Source organism: Ictalurus punctatus, chromosome 5 (genome assembly GCF_001660625.3).
Source record: "Ictalurus punctatus breed USDA103 chromosome 5, Coco_2.0, whole genome shotgun sequence".
NCBI classification, from domain to species: Eukaryota; Metazoa; Chordata; class Actinopteri; order Siluriformes; family Ictaluridae; genus Ictalurus; species Ictalurus punctatus.
Genome location: NC_030420.2, coordinates 21677333 through 21698257, shown reverse-complemented (window position 1 = coordinate 21698257; position 20925 = coordinate 21677333). Strand labels below are relative to the sequence as shown.

Below are 20925 nucleotides of genomic sequence, written 5' to 3'. Positions count from 1 at the left end.
GAACACGCAGATATTTGGTGTTAAAATATACTTTTACATTTATGGCTATCAGTACTAAAGCTCTTATTCAGCCTTAAACGTAACTTTATTAAAAACAAAAGTCGCTGATCCACGTTACTAGGAAGTGCCACGTAATCATATTAGGCCGTATGTTGGCCATATGTTGTATCAATAGTACGCTTACTTATATCATCTTAGATCATCTAGATTGTGTTTTAATAACTTTACGGAAGCCGAAATAGCTCAGTTGGGAGAGCGTTAGACTGAAGATCTAAAGGTCCCTGGTTCGATCCCGGGTTTCGGCAGCTTTTAGTTTTGTGATTGTTTTGTGAAACCACTTATTAAAAAGAGAAGAGGTCGTAGAATTTCAGAGTTTCCAGAGACCGTGCGGACTTAGCGCAGTGAGATAGTACACTGTATTACTACTCCAGTCAAGTGGACATTATTAATACTACATACTACTTATTATCCTATAAGGCAGGGGTTCCCAAACTTTTCCAGGGCAAGGCCCCCAAAATGACATTAACATTTGACCGAGGCCCCCGTTTTGCAAGATGTCTTTAAAACACATTAAAAATACAAACTTCTGAATATATCCCCCCCCTTTTTTTTTTTTTATTAATAATTACATTACATTAGGTATTCATTTTGTGTGTGTGTGTGTGTGTGTGTGTGTGTGTGTGTGTGGTTGTCTGAGAGTGAGAAAGAGAAAACATACTAGTGGGAGGGATGGGCACACCAAATTGTTGAGGCCCCCCGGGCGCCCCCTGTCGGCCCCCACTTTGAACACCACTGCTATAAGGGACACCTCCCCACGCGATAGTTGAGTGAAGTGGCTGTAGTGGCTGCACTGAACGTGCGTTTCCGTAGTGTAGTGGTTATCAGTTCGCCTCACAGCACGCCATAGCGCCCTGACTCGCCAATAGTAAGCGAGCAAAATCTGGGAGACCGGTCGGACGAACCTAACGTAAAAACATTGGTTTGAATCCCACCTTGGCTGTAAGGTGATTTTCTTTTTTCTTTCTTTCTTTTTTTTTTAAACATGTTTTTAATGTCGAATACATAAAAAATATTATAAACATATGAAAACAATATGATGTAAAAAATAAAAAAGTCATTTCCTAAGAGTTTTCTTTGAGTAAGGTGAGCAAAATGTAAAAATGATCATTAATAAACCATTACTGATGGGGACATTGTCATTAGTAGTTACTATTTCAAATATTTAGATATTTATATTTAAAATGAAAACACCGCACAACATTTTGATGTTTTGATATATTATACATGTTTTAGTATATTTTTATTATATTATCTGTTACATATTGCTGTTATGTAACTTTTTTAAAAGATTGTCAACATTTACCATGTTGATACACTTTCAGTGTGTAAAATTTACTGTTAAAGGAGATTGTGAAATTAAAAGTTTGTCAAAATTAAAATAACTATCTAAATAATATATGCAGAGTGTGTTACAGTAAGTTATTGAAAATGTATTGCAAATAAGGACTAAGAGTTTTAAAACATTTACAAATCCAAGCAAGATAAAACATATTACACCAGACAAATAACTTAAAAAATAAAAACAAAAAAAAAACAACTAAGTCTGTACACAATTCCACAATGGTAGAGAGAGAGAGACAGAGAGAGAGAGCGAGAGAGAGCGAGAGCACAGAACAAATAGAATGACATTCATGGGCAACAGTATTACACAGTAAGTGTTTGTGGCTTTGTAACTATTTACCAAAATCCAACCTTGTGCTTGGCTTGGAATCAGACATGCCATGCACAGACCTTAAATGCTGTGTTTCACAACAAAGTTATTTTCTGTTTTCAACAATCCACCTCTGCCTCTCAGCCTCATAGAATGGGGACTGCTGAAACTCTGCCCATGTCATCTCTGCATTCATTCCCTGTGCCTGATACAGGGAAAACACTTTAGCAGGACAGTAAATGTATTTGCCTGCCACTCCAGGGAAACCAGTATGGATATGAGGACTATTGGGTCCTTGTTTTAGAGGCTGGTGGCAGAACCTGCACAGACAACCAGAAGGATGCTCCACTAATGATTTCCTCTTGCCTCTCTCTTCAATCACCCTCTTCCTCTCTGCGCCCCTCTGCTTAGAGGCCTCCAGCTCCCGTTGAAAGAAGGGAGTGTCTGCAAAATCTTCAAATGGCATCCTGGAGTTGATGAGGCCCTCTGCAGAGTATGCCTCAAAGACTTTCCTGGAACAGTAGAAGTATTTAACATCACCAGCCTGATAAAAAAAAATGCACAGAGGAGCCATCAGCCAGATAACGAGATTTTGGCTGACCACAAACTAAACAAGATCTAATTAGTTTTTTTTGGTATCTGCTGCTGTTGTTGTTGCAGGGCTGCCTGCTGCTTCTCTAGGATGTCTTTAACCATCTTCTCAACTGCTGCCTGTGTCAGAGGGACGTCTTCAGGAACACTCTTTCGAGGTGGATTGAACTGAGCAGGTGGCAGCATTGTCACTGGGACACTGGTGGTTTCACTGCCTGAGTTAAGACACTGCCATAACTGTTGTGTCTCCAGGAACTTTTCTGGGCTGGTGTTGCGAGAAGTGTTTTATGTAACTGTTTATGTGTTGTTTTGTGGTTGAGTGCAGAAGGCTGTTGGGGTTTAAGATGTTCGTAAAACGCTTTGGTAGCATGTCTATCCACTGGGGTTTATCAGGGAACCAGGATTTTTTGCATGCTTTACAGCACAGACAAGAGGAAAGGATATAATATTGTCCGCTAGGTACCAAGGCAGGATGTAATTGTTTCTGAGCCTTTCCATTATACTGTGCTCCGGTTTCCAGATGAAGAATGGATGGAGCTGGAAGTATTTTGGTGACGGCAGGCCTGTGTTGGTTTCTATAAGCTCAGGTTGAGGAAGATAACGCCACAAGGAAACCATGTTCATAAGGTGTCTCACCAATCGTGATCCTGGCCAGAGTCCCATGGCTTCCAATTCGGTTTTCATCCAGATTTTTTGCTGGAGGGAGCACTTAGGACATTTTCACTCAGGGGTGTACTCACTTTTGTTGCCAGCGATTTAGACATTAACGGCTGTGTGTTGAGTTATTTTGAGGGTACCGCAAATTTACACTGTTATACAAGCTATACAATCACTACTTTACATTGTAGCAAAGTGTAATTTCTTCAGTGTTGTCACATGAAAAGGTAAAATCAAATATTTACAAAAATGTGAAGGGTATACTCACTTTTGTGAGATACTGTATATAGTTACAAACAATTCAAATGATATTCTAATATGACGATGTTTCTTTTGAGTAAATAAGTAATTTGGTCATTTGTACGTCTAGGACTTATATGTTTCCGTAGTGTAGTGGTTATCACGTTCGCCTCACACGCGAAAGGTCCCCGGTTCGAAACCGGGCGGAAACACGTTTTCAACTTTTCTTTTGAGAGTCACAGATTAAAGACGAGAATTTCGATTCAAAACTGCAGTTTTATTTTTATAGCTCTTTTAACAATAGACATTGTAATAAAAGTAGCTTTACAGAAATCCAGATGTAAATTTGCATCCTTAATGAGCAAGCGAGATAGATGGTGCCAAGGAACACTCCTGAGACCATATGAAGAAGACTTGAGAGGAACCATAGTCAAAAGGGAATCCATCTTCTTCTGGGGGACACCAGATAGTGAGATTAAAAATCATTACTCTTACATAACTCTATCATATAAAGTCAAACAGTATTAAGTGTGTTGATCAGTACCAGCATCACACTTTGATTACACCAGCAGTTTCTAGATACAAGTATGCAATATGCAGGTGAGATTTATCTACTTAAGCAACAGTGAGATAGGCATAAACTGTATCTGGAAAGTGAAAATCTTTAGGGTATCAATGTGGGACCATTCACAGCAGACTTTACCACAATATCTTTCATAATTATGTATCACAATGTGTATTACAGTCTGCTTGTTGGCACTGGATGGCAGACCGCAGACGGTGTTGGCTGTGGCGGAACTGCATGGAACAATAAGTTAAAAATTAATAATACATTCATGTAAATGACATGAATGAGATGTCTTTACCTGTCATTTCTTTTGTTAGATCAGTTAGAACGTACCCTGTGATGGACTGGCACCCTGTCCAGGGTGTACTCCGCCTTGTGCCCGATGATCCCTGGGATAGGCTCCAGGTTTCCACGTGACCCTGTAGAGGATAAGCGGTATAGAAGATGAATAGATGGATGGATCAGTTAGAACTTACAACAACAGAATATTTATTTAAAAATTCCATTAATGCAAGTTCAAATAATGTTCACCTTTATGATTGAACTGCACAGATTATTTAAAAACTTAAAGTGATTACAAATTGATCCTAATTTGAAAGTTTACTCTTTAAAAACAGGTAAAGCTTTGAGTAGACAATACAAATATGTTAAATAGCATGCATAAAATTCATGAAGTGCACTCACCCTCAACAGTGATATGTTCAACCTTTACCAATAGTTAGTATAACAAAAGAACACAAGTTTTAGAACAGGCAAAAACACTGCCAAAACAATAAAAAAGGTATGAAAAAGAGTTATGAAGGATAAATCTGTGGGTAACAGCATACGGCTCCAAAACTGATGTGGAAAATAACCTCGTGCTGTGGAGAAGACTGGACACCGAGTGGCTGCAGATGACTCTGAAATATACAATAGAATTTGTTTAGTATAACTCTAGTATGTGCTATTTAATATGCCATAAACAGGTTGAACTAGATAATTCTGGACATAACAGACATGACATTAATGCAGCCTCTTGGTTCACTTACTCTGCTGTGTAGAACATTTGGGTGGAGACAGACTCAGCATCATCTCATCCTCCTCCATTACTGTGAAATGAAACAAATACATCAGTAGACTGTAAGAATCTATATAAACAAATATAAATGTGGTTTACTCACATGGATAATCAGAGAAAAGGTGTGAAGTGGAAGTTGTGGAGGGAGTTGATTGTGAGGGTGAAGGTGTAGCAATGGTCACCTGTTTTTTATGCTTTAAAATATATTGCTGCAAGCGGTACATTTTACTTCCAGGAACACAGCTCTTCCCCATTATAAAGGCAGCATACCCATAAGCCCTGGTATTCCAGATCATCCTCCAGGTGTCCTGTGCTCATGCCCCAAATCCAACAACATTGTCATCATCTGACAAAACTGGCACTGAGTCTGGCCTCTCTGAAAGGGATCGTCGGAGATCTTCAATTTCCTTAAAGCATCTTGAATATTCAAGAAAGGAAAGGAGGCTCTCCTTGCAACGACCATCTGGGTCAGCCTGTTCTTCCTCATCAACCTTACTGGACAAGTACAAAATGTAGCCAATATCATTCTCCACTAGCCACGGGAAGGACTTCCCTTTGTACTTCCCAAACTGAAGAATGTATTCTCCTAACACCTCTTGCTTGTCTGAAACATCCCCTCTCCTCTGTAAAACAATAGAACGGGAATTGTTCCTGACCACAACTTCTCTTTAAGGTGTTGACTTGTCTTGCAAAGGATTGTCTTTAATCCTTCTTGCCTCTTCAGGTGGGTCCCTTCAAAAATGACCTGTGGGCCTCTCCTGAAGGACACTTTGATGTTTTCTTCATGCTGGTAGCCTGAATAGTACCCATAGATATGAACAATTGACATAAATAAATACATAAAAGCATTTACATAGTTATGCACAATATTTTGTATATTGGAACAATGGAACAATGGCATTTATGACAATATAAATAACTTACCCATTGAGTCTTACAATGACAAGTGATAGCTGGAGTGTATTCCTGCTTTGTGTCTACTGTTTCAAGATGGGCTCTGAATCCACTGTGACCAGTGACCAGGATACAGCTACTGAAGATGAATAAATGGATTTATTATGCACTTTACACGAAATAAAATCCAACAAAAGCACTTTTTTGGTCACTATAATTTCATATGAGATTAGGTTGGTAGTTATCATTACATTAGTAATTGGGGGAGCAAGAAAAATATGAAGGAACAATGGCATTTATGACAGTATAAATAACTTACCCATTGAGTCTTACAATGACAAGTGATAGCCTTATTAAACAATTTTTTTTTGAAACATTATTTAATGCCTAGAAACCTTATGAAATTAAGGTTACTTGTTCAAACCGTAAATGAAACTAAGTTGGTTTATCCGTTTATTAACAAATAAGAGGTGGCTGTGGCATATCACATTGATACCGGCTAGTTTTCATCCAAACAGACCACGCATTACATACAATGTTTTTTAGCCCATTTTTTAAAACACATTTGCTTGCTTTATTACTTTTCCTATATTAAACCCTCACATACTATAAAAATCAGCGAGATACAAAGTTGGTCTTGGATGAATTTATTGTATAAATACAGATATTGCTAGCATTCAGTCCCGCAAACCTCTCTATGGGAATAATTTAATGTTCAATAAAGCTTTTAAAAGGAAACAATAGAAGGCCCACAATGATTGCATTTTCAAGGAAAATTCCTTTGGCCCACGTCTATAAAGGATTTCAACACTTCTTAGAAGAAAGAAAAATAAAAGAACACTTGGTGTTAAGACATGTATGGAATCCCAAATTCAACATGAGGAATGATAAAATATGAGGATACATTTATTTTGCATTCTGTGAAAACTAAAGATATAAGAAACTATATACACTGCTGTTAAAATGGCAAGTTTTGTGATGTAAAAAATTGAAACCAAGATAAGATAAATAAAAATAAGTTTTAGGGGAAAAAAAAGAATAACCTGGTAATACAAAGAATACACATCTTTTTAATAATGGGGCATATGTGCGCAGAATTAACCAATCACGTTTAAAGTCATGTTCAAAACTAATTATCATACAACTGTCATCAATGAAGTGATTCTGATTAACCCCAAATAAACAATCTGTTTCTGTAGAATTTTCGTGACTTTTTCTTGGTTTCATCTGACTGCTGAAGCCATGGTCTGCAAAGAGCTTACAAAAGCATGTACAGGATCTCATTGTCAAAAGGTATAGATCAGTAGAGGGTTACAAAAGAATTTCCAAAGTATTAGATGTACCATGGAAAACCAGGAAGGCTATTAACAAGTGGAGAAAATGGTGGAACATGATGAAATTACCAAGAACAAGATGTCTTTCGAAAATTGATGAAAGGACAAGATGAAAACTTGCCAGGGAGGCATCATGCTATGGGGCTGCTTCTTCAGCTGAGACTGGGGTTCTAGTAAAGATAAAGACAGACCCTTCAAGAATTCATGATTTTGAGCATGATCATGATTACAGAAATGAATGCAAATGAAGCAAACTCCACAATATTTGGAGGAGCTTGCAATTTTTTAAAATTACCACAGATTTTCTGCAGATTTGGAACAAGACACTTCATGTAACACAACGTGCATTTAGCCAAAGCCTAGACCTACATCTAATCAAAAACCTGTAGAATGACTTAAAGAATGAGGGTTATGCACAGCAGACCCCCTCACAATCTGATAGATCTTGAGCATTTTTGCAACGAAGAGTGAAATAAAATGATGTGCCAAGTTGGTAGACTCTTACACAAAAAGACTGAGTGTGTATTACAAACATAAGGTGTTTTATATAAAAAGTATTAGTTAAGGGGACCCTTATCCAAACAGTTTTTTGTTTAATTTCCCCCCTAAAATGTTTCCATTTGTTTTTCACTTGAAATTTGTTGATTGTTATATCACATTAAAGGTGGACAAAGATGGTACATGATTAATCTTGGTTTCATTTTTAACATCACACAAACCTGCTATTTTAACAAGGGGTGTAGACTTTTTATATTCCATTGTATTCATTTAAGGTCAATAAATTAAAAACAACTGTTCAAGCAAATGAGTCAGTTTTAAACAAGAGTGGGCAAAACTGGTTTATCAGACATTTTTGGACAATATTACTATTTGAGCTGTACATTTAGGACAATAGTGGTGAATAATAAATTACACAGTAATCTTCTGCTAATCCACCTGCCAGTGGTCTTGCTGTATGGAACAACCATAGGCAAATGCATCAGATGTAAAAAAAAAACAACAAAAAAAAACAAAACAAAACAAAATATTCTTTATGATTCAGATCCAGTAAATTATTCTGGCCTCTCAGAGCAATAAGTGTGATCATTTACACAATCCAACCATCATTTACACAATCCAATCCATGAATATGTCCATGACATTTATATTCAGCTAAGCAAAATGGAGAGTTCCAACTGATATCAAAGACGACATCTGATTCAAACAGGAAATGCAATCTTATCAATCTGAATAGATTTAGGCCTGCTGTACATTGGAGATTTACCAAAATAAAATCATTCAATGGGATCTTGAATCAACATCAATGGATGCAATAGTGAAGATTAACTGGACCAGTGTCTACAGGTTTGTAAAAGTCAATCCAGCTTTGCTGTCAAATGTCATGCCGTTCTTTTCAGGGATTTTATTTACACAGTTTAAGCACAAATTAGACAAAGAGTAAAGTGCAAGAAGTAACATACAGTACAATAAGTGGCATGCAAAAGTGTAGAAAAGAAATCTTAAAGGCCATGGTCACACAGGAAAAATAAGCATACTGTGCAAAAAAAAATCTAATACCAGCAGAATGATTAAGAAAAGAAGCATTTGTCCAGCTTTGGTTTGCCACGTAAACAAAACCGGTAAAGCTTATCATGAACACTATAATAGATTATGACTTGCTTTCTCGTGGGGATGAAACTTGTTCAGATAAAATTCATCAGGACGATGAGGGAGAGAGATCATTGGGGGTTGTAGGAGAAGGGATTGTAGAGGCCAGATTATAAGTAGAGTTTGGGGAGGAGGCCATTGTGGACTGCAAACAACTGGTTTTAGGGAGTGTTAGTGGTGAGGACGCAGCTGTGGTTGGTGAGTCCAAGCTGACCTCGTCACCTTCCTCCGAGTCCCACACTTCACTCTGCAGGTAATCAGCAAAAAGGGCCTTGGCACGCTGAAGAATACGGCCAAGGTTGTGCTTGCGGACCAAGCGATCAAAATGCATGGCCAGCTCATTATAATCCAAACTATTTTTAATGATATGGTCACGGTGCTCCAACAGGATGGAAAGGCACAAGAACAGCATGAAAGGATTGCCCTTCCCAAACTCTTGAGGAGGAGGAAGGGAACAGGGTTTAACACCACTAGCGTCAGGTTTGCCTGTAGTTGGAGTGCTTGCACCAGTTCCTGAAAGTTTGCATGGGGATGAAAGGTTGCTGGAGAATGGTTTGGGTAGTGATGGAGATTTAGCAAAGGATAAAACAGGGGAAGACAGCAGTGAGCGATTGTTGCCCAGGGATGGAGAGGAAAGTGCAGACTTCCCTGTGGGGGTTGATGGCGAGTGCAATCCAGTTCCATTAGACAAAGCAGCTGAAGACACAAATCTCCCCAAAGCCTTATCAGGAGACACAGCACTACCAACAATAAATGAAGAGGAGACAGACTTCAATCCTGGAACATCAGGACACACTGCTCTCCAGCTGGACGTTGAAGGAGATGTTGCAGAAAACTGAGAGCCGTTTTTAAAGTTCAGTAAACTTGGAGGAAAGGGAGAAACGGTTTGCCAACTGGATGAGTTTTTCTCCTCAGTCTGAGGAGATGAAAGCTGGTCATTCCCGCTTATCAAAGGCTGCCGCTCACCAGGATCATCCTCACTGTCCTCTGTGGACTGGCGGACCATGAGAGGTAATGAATGTGTGGACTCAAACTTCACTGAAGATAACGTAGGATTTGATGGTTCATTTTCATTAGCTTCAAAACTGTCCTCGTTTCGTGCACTGTAGTACTTAAATTCTCCAAAACTGGACTGCTTCTCAAAATGAGGTGCTGGAGCAGGGTCTTCAGTTTTCACCACACAATCCACACCATAATCTCCTTTGTCCTCTCCACAAGATGGCTTCTCTTCCTTTCTGTCTGCCTCTAATCCGAGACAGTGTCCTCCATCTGCCTCTTCTCGGGACGGCCTCAACATGTGTCGCCGCCGCTGCTCTGTCTGTTCTTTTTCCAGCTTTTCATTCTCTGAGTTTGGGTAGCTGCTGTCATGACCCGGGGACTCGTCTGCTTCAAGCGGTAATCCAAGAAGCTCAACCTCGGTCTCAGGTGGATCTGGAGGCAGAGAGCTCCAGGTCACCTCCAACATCCTCAGTGCATCGTCAAAAGCAAACTCCCGCTTTAGTTCAAGAAGCAGCCAGCGGTAACAAAAAAAGAGGTCGTCAGCACCTTTGGAGACCAGGTAGGTGTAAAATTCAGGATCTGAGTATTGCAAGAGCAGCTTAAGGTGCTGGAACTTAATAGACATTAGTTGGCCGTCAGGGCGGAAGTTGCCTTCGAGGCGCTTCATGATACCACAGAAGCAAATAAAGGCGTGTGCTTCATTGTCCATGACAGCAAGGATTGGAGAGGCAATATCGCTCATACCTTGACAATACGACACCTGTAAGTAGAACAAAATTATTATAGCAACAGTGATTTCCAGCTTTTATATATACACGGTGCTGTGAAAAAGTATTTGCCACATTCTGATTTTATTCTGTTTTTGTGTACATTTCATACTAAATTGTTTCAGAAATGAAAACAATATCTAAGATGAAACAAATGCAACCTGAGTAAACACAAAATATAGTTTTTAAATGATAACGTTATTTACTGAAGCAAAAAAGTTATCCAATAGCAACTGGGCCTGTGTGAAAATGTATTTGCCCTCATAGTTATTAATTCCCCAAATCTTTGAAACTGCATTCATAACGGGGGTTCAGCTGGACTAGACGCAATCAGGCCTGATTACTGCAAATCCTGTTCAATCAAATAAACACTTAAATAGAACTTTTTCAACAACATGAAGTTGGTTAAAAGGTCTTGCCCAGTAACACACTATGCTAAAGTTGAAATTCCAGAAATGATCAAGAAGAAGGTGATTGAAATAAACCGGTCTGGGTAGGGGTTACAATTTATTTCAAAGGCTCTGGGACTCTAAAGAACCACAGTGAGAGCCATTATCTCCAGATGGAAAAAACTCTGCATAGTATTGAACCTTCCCAGAAATTCCTCCAAGAGCACTGCAACTACTCATCCAGCAAGTCACAAAAGAGCCAAGGACAACATCAAAATGACCTACAGGTCTGTCTTGCACCAAAAAAGATCACTGTTCATGACTCCACTATCAGAAAGACACTGGGCAAAAATGGCATCCATGGAAGAGTGGCAAGATGAAAACCACTGCTAACCCAGAAGAACATTAAGGCTCATCTGAATTTTGCCAAAACACACCTTGATGATCCTCAAACCTTTTGGGAGAATGTTATGTGGATTGATGAGTCAAAAGTGGAACTGTTTGAAGAACAATGTTCCTGTTACATTCCTCAATAATTGAGAGAAACATGAATTCTGCTCTCCACCAGAAAATTCTAAAGGAGAATGTCCAGTCTTCAGTCTATAAATTGAAACTCAAGCACAACTGGATTATGCAGCAAGACAATGATCCAAAGCATAGGAGTAAATTCTAGTCCTAGAAGTAAGTGAAAGACTGATCTCCAGTTATTGGAAGCATTTATTGCAGTTATTGCTGCTAAAGGTGGCACAACTAGATTTTAAGTTTAAGGGGGGAAATTCGTTTTTTCACATTGGTGATAGGTTCTTTTTAAGGACCTTCAAAATAACTGTTCCTCAGTGGTGGAATGAACTTTCAACCTCAATCCGGACCACAGAATCTCTCAACATCTTCAAAAAACAGCTAAACACCCACCTCTTCCATGAACACCTAACCAACTCCAACCATAAAAAAAATTGCACTTACACCTCTACTCTGTGCACTTTGCTTCTTCTGGAACTCAATTAATGGATCTTGTATGGTAGCACTACTTGTATTGTTCTCTGATTGATATATTGCTTTGTTTGTATTTTCTCATTTGTAAGTCGCTTTGGATAAAAGCGTCTGCTAAATGAATAACTGTAAATATAAATGTGGTGTTGGATAACCTTTTTTTGCTTCAATAAAAATAATAAACAAATAAATACTATTTTGTGTTTACTCAGGTTTCCTTTGTTTTATGTTGTATTTCATTTGAAGATCTAAAACTATTTAGTACGAGATATACATAAAAACAGAGGGAATCAGGATGGGGCAAATACACAGTGCTGTGAAAAAATATTTGCCCCATCTTAGAAATATTTACATGAAAGGCGTTAACATGGTCAATATCACAAATTTTCTTAATTTTAAATAATGGTCTAGAAAATGTGCATATTGAATATTCAAGATGTTGCACATTTTCTTTTTTTTTTTGTTTTAGAATTTTCAACTATCCCAGATTTTTAATGTGGTCTCAGACTTTTGTGCCACTGCATGTGTGTACAATTTTCTTTTTTCTTTTTTTTTTTGTAAGGCTTCTCACTTTTTAAGAAGGCAGAAAAAGAATATTTAAACAAATAGGAAATATTCTTGCCCACCTGCGGGTGTGTGATGGCAAAAGTGGTGAGGAGGTCAGTCAGTGCAGTCAAGTGGGGACTGTCCTCCGAGCCAGCATAATATGAATGGGCTCGGTCAGTTCGAAGCACATCCTTTAGAACGTTTCCTCTAATGAACTCCAGATCCTCTGGGGTCACCCTGGATGTCCACTCACTTTTCAGCTGGTCATATTCTCTTGTTTTTCTCTTCATGTAGTCCATCCTCTCCTGTCCTGTCAGGCCATCTGGGTACACATTTAAAAGGTAACGCCACACTACCTATAATGGGAAAAAGGATCAACGATAAGACAAATGCTACAATGTGTATGAATTTTAAAAAAAAATAATCTTAACTTCACCTTGCGCAGGGAAGGCTCAACCCCGCCATGGTAAATGCGGAGCCGCAACTCCTCTGGCCGTGTCAGCTGACCCTGACTGTTCAAGTAATTGTGAAATTCTGCATCACTCAGTGGAGGCTTGAATGGCTTAACCTCCTCCCCATATGACCAGCTTAACGCCTGCTGAACCCTAGACAATGTCCGACCCATCTGAAAGAAAGAAAAAGATAAATAGATAGATAGAGAAAAAAAAAAACCCTGTAGCTGTATGTTGGATCACAAATTAAGTTCAATCATCATTCATTCATACGGTGCGTTCATGTAATCTAGCACTTAAATTATATTAAAGTGGCACCATGCTGTTTCCAAACTATAGTAATCCTAACATGACAGGTAATGACTGGCATCTTCATAGCATGCTTCATTGGGAAACCACCTTTGGTTAAAGTGCGATTACATTAGGAGATGAGGAACCTGACTGAACGCAGCAGAGACTGGCTGGTAAAACAGCTGGCTGACTGGGTGAAGAACATCATCAGTAACCTGGGACAGCAGGGACTGGGTGAAGGGAAGAGCCGTAGATGTCAGTGACCTCTTCTCGCCCTGTAGCTGATCTGAGCCAATCACATCCTTCGGGCTTATGATGTCCCAGTCCTCAAGAACTGGACCTGAGGGGACAGGGAAACCACAGAAATGGCTGCTAAGACTAAGTGACAGCTATGCTCTTCAGTTATCTCCACTACCCGTCTAATTTAACCTACATTTAACCAGCTCTCCTGGAAAGACTCTTTTGTATCTGAAGGCATTTCATGTCTTCAAATAGTTGCTTGAGTTTCAAGGTTTTCACAAATATCAACAAACCATGAGGGTTTAATCCCCTTTACTGACCATGCAATGACCATAAGAAACAATTTACTCACTGTCTTCTGAAGGTTTGATGTCCATCTTAAGCTGGAGGTAAGGCTTAGCTGCACTGACAAACGCTGCATCTAAATCCCAATCAGACAGGAGGGAGAGGTACACCTCTGTTCCTATGCGATCACGGGACAGGTAACTAATGCCAAAATTACGCCTTCTGTGGAGCAATAATATAGATATTATTTTAAAGACTTTGGATAGGCAAACGTTATAAAGCTTACTTAAAAGAAATATTAAGCCTTTTGTAATTTACAATTTAAAACTGTCAGGTAGAACAGTAAATGTGGAAAATTCTGTTAAATACAGAGGAAAAGAATATGTAATATGCAAACATAGATTTACATTCGATGCTGAATTCCTCCCAAATTCTGTAAATCTGTAAACAATGCCTTAAAGTTTACTCAGCTGTTGAATTAAAAACATAAGGTAAATGATTAACTTTACCTAGTTAAGTCTGTGTGTAAGCTTATCTGCTATAAAAGAAAATAACCACAACACATTAAGGCCAGAATATTACTCTAATATTTACAGAATTAGAAGTTATTCTACAGACAACACGTTACTCTACTTCCCGGAGAATGTTACAGAAAGTTACTCTAATAGTTAAAAGTTAAAATCATGGGTACATATTATTTGACACATATATAATCAGTACCTCCTCAGACATAGACACACTCACCCATTCAGCTCAAAGGCTCGTATTAGGATGTGCTGCAACACCTCCAATGATGTGATCTGTGGATCAACGGCAAAAGAGCGGAATTCCACTGGCTGCAATCCCTCATACTTCTGCACAAGAAAAGGAGAGAGACTGAATAAATGTCATAAGTCCATTGCCTGCACAAGTCACACATTACAATCTCAACATAAGCAGACATTTCAGCTGATTTGGTGGCAGATTCGTTCTAATTCATTCATTATTAAATATTACTTAATTCCCCCAAGTCGTACTGTCTTTTCTGACCCCTTGGTGACCATGTATGACACTTATACAATACCACAGGATCCTACACCACAGTACAGCTGTGAGATGGGTAGTTTATTTCACACTTGCCCCTTAGTGTCTGGTTTCAATTAGACTGTCTGGTTTGTAAACTAAACCAAATGTTTTGTTTTATGCAAAGAAAATACTGATGTTATCTTCAAAATCTTTATGTCATTGTTTTAGGCAATAATATCAGCCTCTGTTTAAAAAGTTTCATACAATTATGCGCAATTGCTACGCATCACATCTGGGAATATTCAGATCTAAACATACTCCTTTTGAGAGAACTTCAAGTTTTTGCTTGCATACACTTTCAAAACAACAAAAAAAAATCTTGCTGACTCAATCCATTCATATCACAGATGTAGTTATTATTGTTTGTTTGATCACACTCTAGCACTATGAAACTATAAAATCATTTCAGACACCCAATTTTGTTACAAAGGTGCTGTTGATCACAGCATAGAAAGTATTTGAAGCCTACTAGAGAGCAGTCTGACGAGCAAATACTTGCATTTTTTGGAGAACTTTCAAAAACCTTTGAATATTGCAAAAATATATATTTTTTTTAAAAATAAAAAATAAATAAAAAAGGGGTCTTCAGGACAGAGGACTTTGTGCTTCGAGGTTTCTTGGTAAAATGACGAGGTGCATTTCTATCCTGTTAACTTCAAGAGAGGGGGGGGGGGGGGGGGGAAGAGATGCTGGTGAGTGAACGATCGTTTATAGATGCTATAAAGGGATAACATGAACTAACTTTTAAACAACCTTAAACGTAAATATACTCACTGGCCACTTTAACAGGAACACCCGTACCCCTGCTCATTACACAGACATCTACAGTATGGTAGGGCAAATACCCACTCTTTATAGTCCATACAGGATTTCGCAGAGGTTTTTTTTTTTTTACTGTTGCGGCCAAAAATGATCTTGCTGCAGCTTTTTTCAAAATTTGCAGTGCAATTTGTGGTGTTTTTGTACCATTTTGCAGAAAATTACTTGAATTGGCAAAAATTGCAATTGCACAAAATTGTTTTGCACGCTCTCTCACAGCTACGTTTGTTGGTAAACGAGAACTTTTAGCTGTACTCATGATTGACACGTGAATGGAAAAGGGCTTTGGTTGAATGCGCATTGTGATTATGTCACATGACACGTTTTGGCCCAAATCTGTGGAAAAACTGTGGCAATTTTTAAAAATGGCAAGCTCCTCTGAATATTGCGGAGTTTGCTTGATTTTGCATTAACTTATGCGATCGCAAAATCACGAAATCCTGGAGGGGTTGTCTTTACAACTGTGATGAGCAGAAAAGCAGTTCCGAACACACACGTCAAACCCTAACAGCACAAAACCACCAAATCTAGAACAACAGGTCTTATCATATTTTATTCCTAAGGTGTTTATTGTGATAACTAATTTTGCGTGTTCTTATATAAAGAGTTCATGACAGTCTTTCCTGGCAAGTTATTACCGGATAGGACTTCTCTTTTTGTCAAAAACAATAGAATTTCTTCACTCGTTCTGCCAGCAACCTGGACTCACCTGTGTTTTTTATATCATTGCTGCTGCTCTATAATTTGAGCATTGGAAATGTGCTTTTTTCCTGTGAAACTACAGAAATCTGGCTGAGGAGTGAATACAAGACCATCTCTTCCAGTCAAAAATCCCAAATTTATGTCTCTAAAATTTAATCAGAATGGTGCAATAAAGAAACATCCAGTGAGTAGCAGTTCTGTGGATGGAAACACCTTGTTGATGAGAGAGAGAGAGAGAGAATGGCCAAACTGGTTTGAGCTGGCAGAAAGGCTACAATAACTACTCTGTGCAATTGTGGTGAGCAGAAAAGCATCTCAGAATGCATAACAAGTCAAACCTTGAGGCAGATGAGCTACAACAGCAGAAGACCATGATGGGTTCCACTTCTGTCAGACAAGAACAGAAAGCTGAGGCTGCAATGAGCGCAGGCTCAGCAAAACTGGATAATTGAAGACTGGAAAAAAGTAACCAGGTCTGATGAATCTCCATTTTTGTTGCAGGCACATGGTGCCTCAGAATTTGGTAGGGTCATAATTTGGTACCAACAACATGAAACCATGGACCCAACCTGGCTGGTGGAGGTGGTGTAATATGTGAGGAATGTTTTCTTGGCACACTTTGGGCTCATTAATACCAGTCATCACTTGAATGCCACAGCCTATTTGAGTATTGTTGCTGACCATGTGCATCCCTTCATGGCCACAATTTACCCAGCTTTTAATGGCTACTTCCAGCATGATAATTTACCATGTCTAAGCAAAACTCATCTCAAACTGGTTTTATGAACATGACAATGTGTTCAGTGGCCTTACCAGTCACCGTATCTGAATCCAATAGAACACCTTTCGGATGTGGTAGAATGAGAGATTCGCAGCATGAAAGTGCACCTGAAAAATCTGCAGTAACTGCATGATGCAATCACATCAACATGGACCAGAATCTCAAAGAAATGCTTGCAGCATCTTGTGGAATCCATGCCATGAAGAACTGAAGCTGTTTTGAAAGTAAAGGGAGGCCCTACCCTGTATCAGTGTAGTGTTCCTAATAAAGTGCTCTGTGAGTGTATATTGGGATACATTTTGGCACATTTTGATGACACCTAATGACCATGTATAAAATTGTGTGTGTACTCTAAACACTTTTAGCGCTCTGTATCAATTTTGCTGAAGGGTGTGTGAACTATTAAATGTAAAAGAAAAGGACACAAAGGCACTGACATCCACCTTGACACTGTAAAAAATGACATGTGCTTCTTGTTTTTATATCATGTTTTACATTTCCTGAAACATTAGAACAGCTGAAAGTATGTGCATAAATGGTGACAAAGAATTGAACTCAATGTGTCTGAAGACCAAACTGTCTTCTTTAAGACACTGCTGACTAGTGCGCAATGTGTACATCTGTGGATATTAGCACTTGGACTTGGATAGGTAAAACGGGTCCAATTTTGGCTGGTGCACCAAGAATTTAATGCTTACCAATCACTGAACAGTCATCAACCTAGTTATCTTCAGTCACCAAGGTATTTACCGTTCAAACTATAAATGCAAGCAAAATGACAGCTGTGAAGTTATGTGCAATAACACAATCACCATGTTAAGTTTGCTTAGATATATGTTTTTCAGACACCACTACAAAATTATAACATTTGCAAAATGGTCTACAATTACACACATTTCCTTGAAAATGTCTGGACAATCAAACAAAAAGGTAGAACATAAACCGCCTCCCTGAAAATCCCCACTGTGTGATCACGTCCATATTGGCTTCAGCTTATCGTGGAAAATGCCCACGATTCACCACAACCTTATTCTGTTTGCAAAAAAGGAATAAAAATAAATCCACAACAAGTCCATTCGTTCGTCTGATCATTCTCACAAACATCATATGAGCAACATTCACATCAAATATTCAACCAGGGATACACTTACGAGCATGACATCAAGCTAAAAACCTGACACCTCTGTAATCAGAAAGAGAGAGATACACTACCTATAATATTACCTAAACTAGCCTTGTACAAAAGGATCTTCAATACTACAATGTGACAAACAATCCAATACTCTAACTTTCATTATTTTCAAGTCCTTTTTTATGATAAAATGGCTTGGACAGCCAGAGATGTTTGATAAACAATAAGTGCCGTTGTACAGATTGAACACCTATAGATTCCATCACAAACAGCTTTCTTTATTTAATAAACGTGCATGTGGTTGATAGATAGATGGATTGATAAATAACTCACACTATAACCCCACTATAATCATAATATGATAAATTAATTGCAAACAAAATGTGCTTCCAGGGCCATTCACATATATAAAACATAGAAATGAAAAGCTTATGCTACTACATATACACACACACATATATTATATTATATTATATTATATTATAATATAATATAATATAATATAATATAATATATATATATATAGATAGATAGATATTCTGTATTTGGTTTAAACACTGTGTGATGAAGGTCAGTTACCAGCTTTTTTGTTGTTGTTTTTTTCCATGCAGTGGTATTGCTTTGTTATAAAGCAATTAGAAATCAGTAATGAAGTAAAAAAAAAAAAAAAAAAAAAAGATTTTATTGTGACAACCCTAACCAAACAAAAGGGTATTTACATTACATTTCATTTAACTTAACACTATGTGGAAGTGTAAACCGACTGTTAATAACAAAATGATACTAACATTACAACAACTACAACAACAACAACAACAACAACATGGGCATCAACAACAAAAACACGAACAACAACAACAACAAGAAAAAAACACGAACAACAACATAAGAACATCATCATAAACAACAACAACAACAACAACATAAGATCCATCATCATCATCATCATCATCATCCACAACAACAACAACGGGCATGTGAAAACAAGCTTTAATAAACTGGTAAGGGCTGTTATCGGAAAAAAAAATATTTACAATGGCACGAAAATACCCAATCAGCTAGCAAACAAATGTGTTTACCACTAATGTCTTTCCCCCACATTTTAGCAGAAATGAAATGACCAATTGACCATACAGACACGGTGCAAGAATGTCTCAGTTTCTGCGGTGGAAACTGTAAGGTAAACCTCTCTTCTGAGGTCGACTACGTGGAACACCGTTAGCACCAGCTCTGTCATTGTTCTCTCAGAGAGAGAGAGAGAGAGAGAGAGAGAGAGAGAGAGTTTATTTCAGACTCCCACCCGCTGCTTCCCCACAATTTCTCACCTTGACTTTAACTCGAACTACCCCCCTCTCCTCCTCCTCGGCCGACATGCTGGGGTAGTTCACTCTGTAAATATCCCCTTCAGGAATCCTGATCCTCCATCGATAAAACAAACTCGAAACTGGGTTCAACAGCACGGATGCTGCGCGGTAACCCTGTGTATCTTTGACAGATTCCGGAGAAAATCCTCAAGAACTCACCGAAATGACCAGATTTCAAAATAAAAGCTGATTACAGAAAAAAACAGGTTTATAACCGTAGTATTTAGTATCATATATTAGAAAAACACAGATGTACCTAACAACGAATCTAAAAAATGTGTTACAAGCGGTCAAGCTTTTAATTAAAACGCTGAGTCGATGTTACATTTCTACACACCCGCCTCTTTGTTTGTTCCCGCAGCCTCTAGCGTCAGCGGCGCTGCTTCGTATAACAGGATATGACATCATCTGTGTATGACGTAATTTGATCGCTGCAGTTAAAAATATCATCAATCAAATATTCAGGCCTAAAATTTATTTAGATAAATCTGTGTTGTTTCCCCTTAAAGAATGTTCTTTAACATAGATAGTAAGTGTTCCAGTTTAACAAAAGTTAACATATCTTGGGATAGTAATTTGTAAAAATGACAAACAAATGAGCCAATTCAAGTTTGACCCAATTATTGAAGAAAAAAAAGCCCAAGCAATTTTTTAAAATTGAGGGATTTATCAATATTTGGGAGGGTAGTATTCCCAAAAGTGGAATGAACATCTCGTTCGGTGTATGTTTATTTATTTATTTAAACCCCCCCCCCCCCCCCCCCCAACCCTTTACCTCCTAAAGTGATTATGGATTTAGACGAGATACTTCATGACTTCATTTGTAGGAAAAAATTCACATTATTTATATTTTTAAGGGACTCTAGTTCAGTGGGAATCAACATTGATGATTTTTGTGAACAAATTTATATTGATAGTGTTATATCGGTAGTATTTAAAACATCACTGTAGCCATAAGGTCATAATAAATGCTGTTTATTCTGTTTCATTTCCTGCAGCAAGATTTTCCTCTTCTTTATTTGGTAACATATATTGGGCAATAGTGTGGAAAATACTAAATAAATTTTGTATCAATAGCAAATTAAAGAAGTGTATTACAAAATACTGCATATGATTTATCTAGGGAAGCATGTTTTGGAAAGATTTAATCTGAATATTTCATATTCTTGATATATACCTATGAATTTTGTGGATTGGAAAAAGAAACAATTATGCATCTGTTTTATCATTTATTTACTCAAGATTATTTTGGAATGATTTAGAAACTTATATTAATAGAAAGCTGGGAAGTATGATAGAGATTTGTATATCTGATGTGCTTTTTTCATTTCAAAATGATATTTTGGAATATAAACAACAATACATTGTGCAGTTATTTATTTTATTAGGGAAATATCACATACA

General features: G+C 38.0%; 1 protein-coding gene and 2 non-coding genes across 5 annotated transcripts; 2 read left to right on the top strand and 1 right to left on the bottom strand.

Annotated features, from left to right (window-relative positions):
* The first annotated feature begins 232 nt into the window (after window positions 1-232).
* trnaf-gaa (transfer RNA phenylalanine (anticodon GAA)) lies at window positions 233-305 on the top strand. The gene has a single exon. It is a non-coding gene; the product is annotated as a tRNA-Phe (tRNA).
* A 3033-nt stretch (window positions 306-3338) lies between these two features.
* Window positions 3339-3411, top strand: trnav-cac (transfer RNA valine (anticodon CAC)). Its single transcript has one exon. It is a non-coding gene; the product is annotated as a tRNA-Val (tRNA).
* A 2938-nt stretch (window positions 3412-6349) lies between these two features.
* tbc1d25 (TBC1 domain family, member 25) lies at window positions 6350-19908 on the bottom strand. 3 transcript variants are annotated; one of them, XM_017468186.3, is made up of 7 exons: window positions 19483-19908; window positions 14403-14512; window positions 13726-13880; window positions 13280-13473; window positions 12827-13015; window positions 12471-12746; window positions 6350-10458 (listed from the first exon to the last, which is right to left on the bottom strand). In XM_017468186.3, exons 1-7 carry the CDS (start codon window positions 19528-19530, stop codon window positions 8749-8751), a joined length of 2682 nt encoding a protein of 893 aa, XP_017323675.2. In that variant the 5' UTR covers window positions 19531-19908; the 3' UTR covers window positions 6350-8748. The 3 variants fall into 3 exon arrangements, with proteins under 3 accessions (XP_017323675.2, XP_017323676.2, XP_047011564.2); XM_017468187.3 differs by having other exon boundaries at window positions 13349-13473; window positions 19483-19907; XM_047155608.2 differs by lacking the exons at window positions 13726-13880; window positions 14403-14512; window positions 19483-19908 and having other exon boundaries at window positions 13263-13403.
* Window positions 19909-20925: the final 1017 nt, after the last annotated feature.

Excerpts from the sequence above, each read along its gene's own strand:
- tbc1d25 (XM_017468186.3), bottom strand. The coding sequence starts at position 19,530 with ATGTCGGCCGAGGAGGAGGAGAGGGGGGTAGTTCGAGTTAAAGTCAAG. Across the intron at positions 13,881-14,402 it reads CGAGCCTTTGAGCTGAATGG|AAGGCGTAATTTTGGCATTA; the intron begins GTGAGTGTGTCT and ends ATTGCTCCACAG. Across the intron at positions 10,459-12,470 it reads TTGCCATCACACACCCGCAG|GTGTCGTATTGTCAAGGTAT; the intron begins GTGGGCAAGAAT and ends TTCTACTTACAG.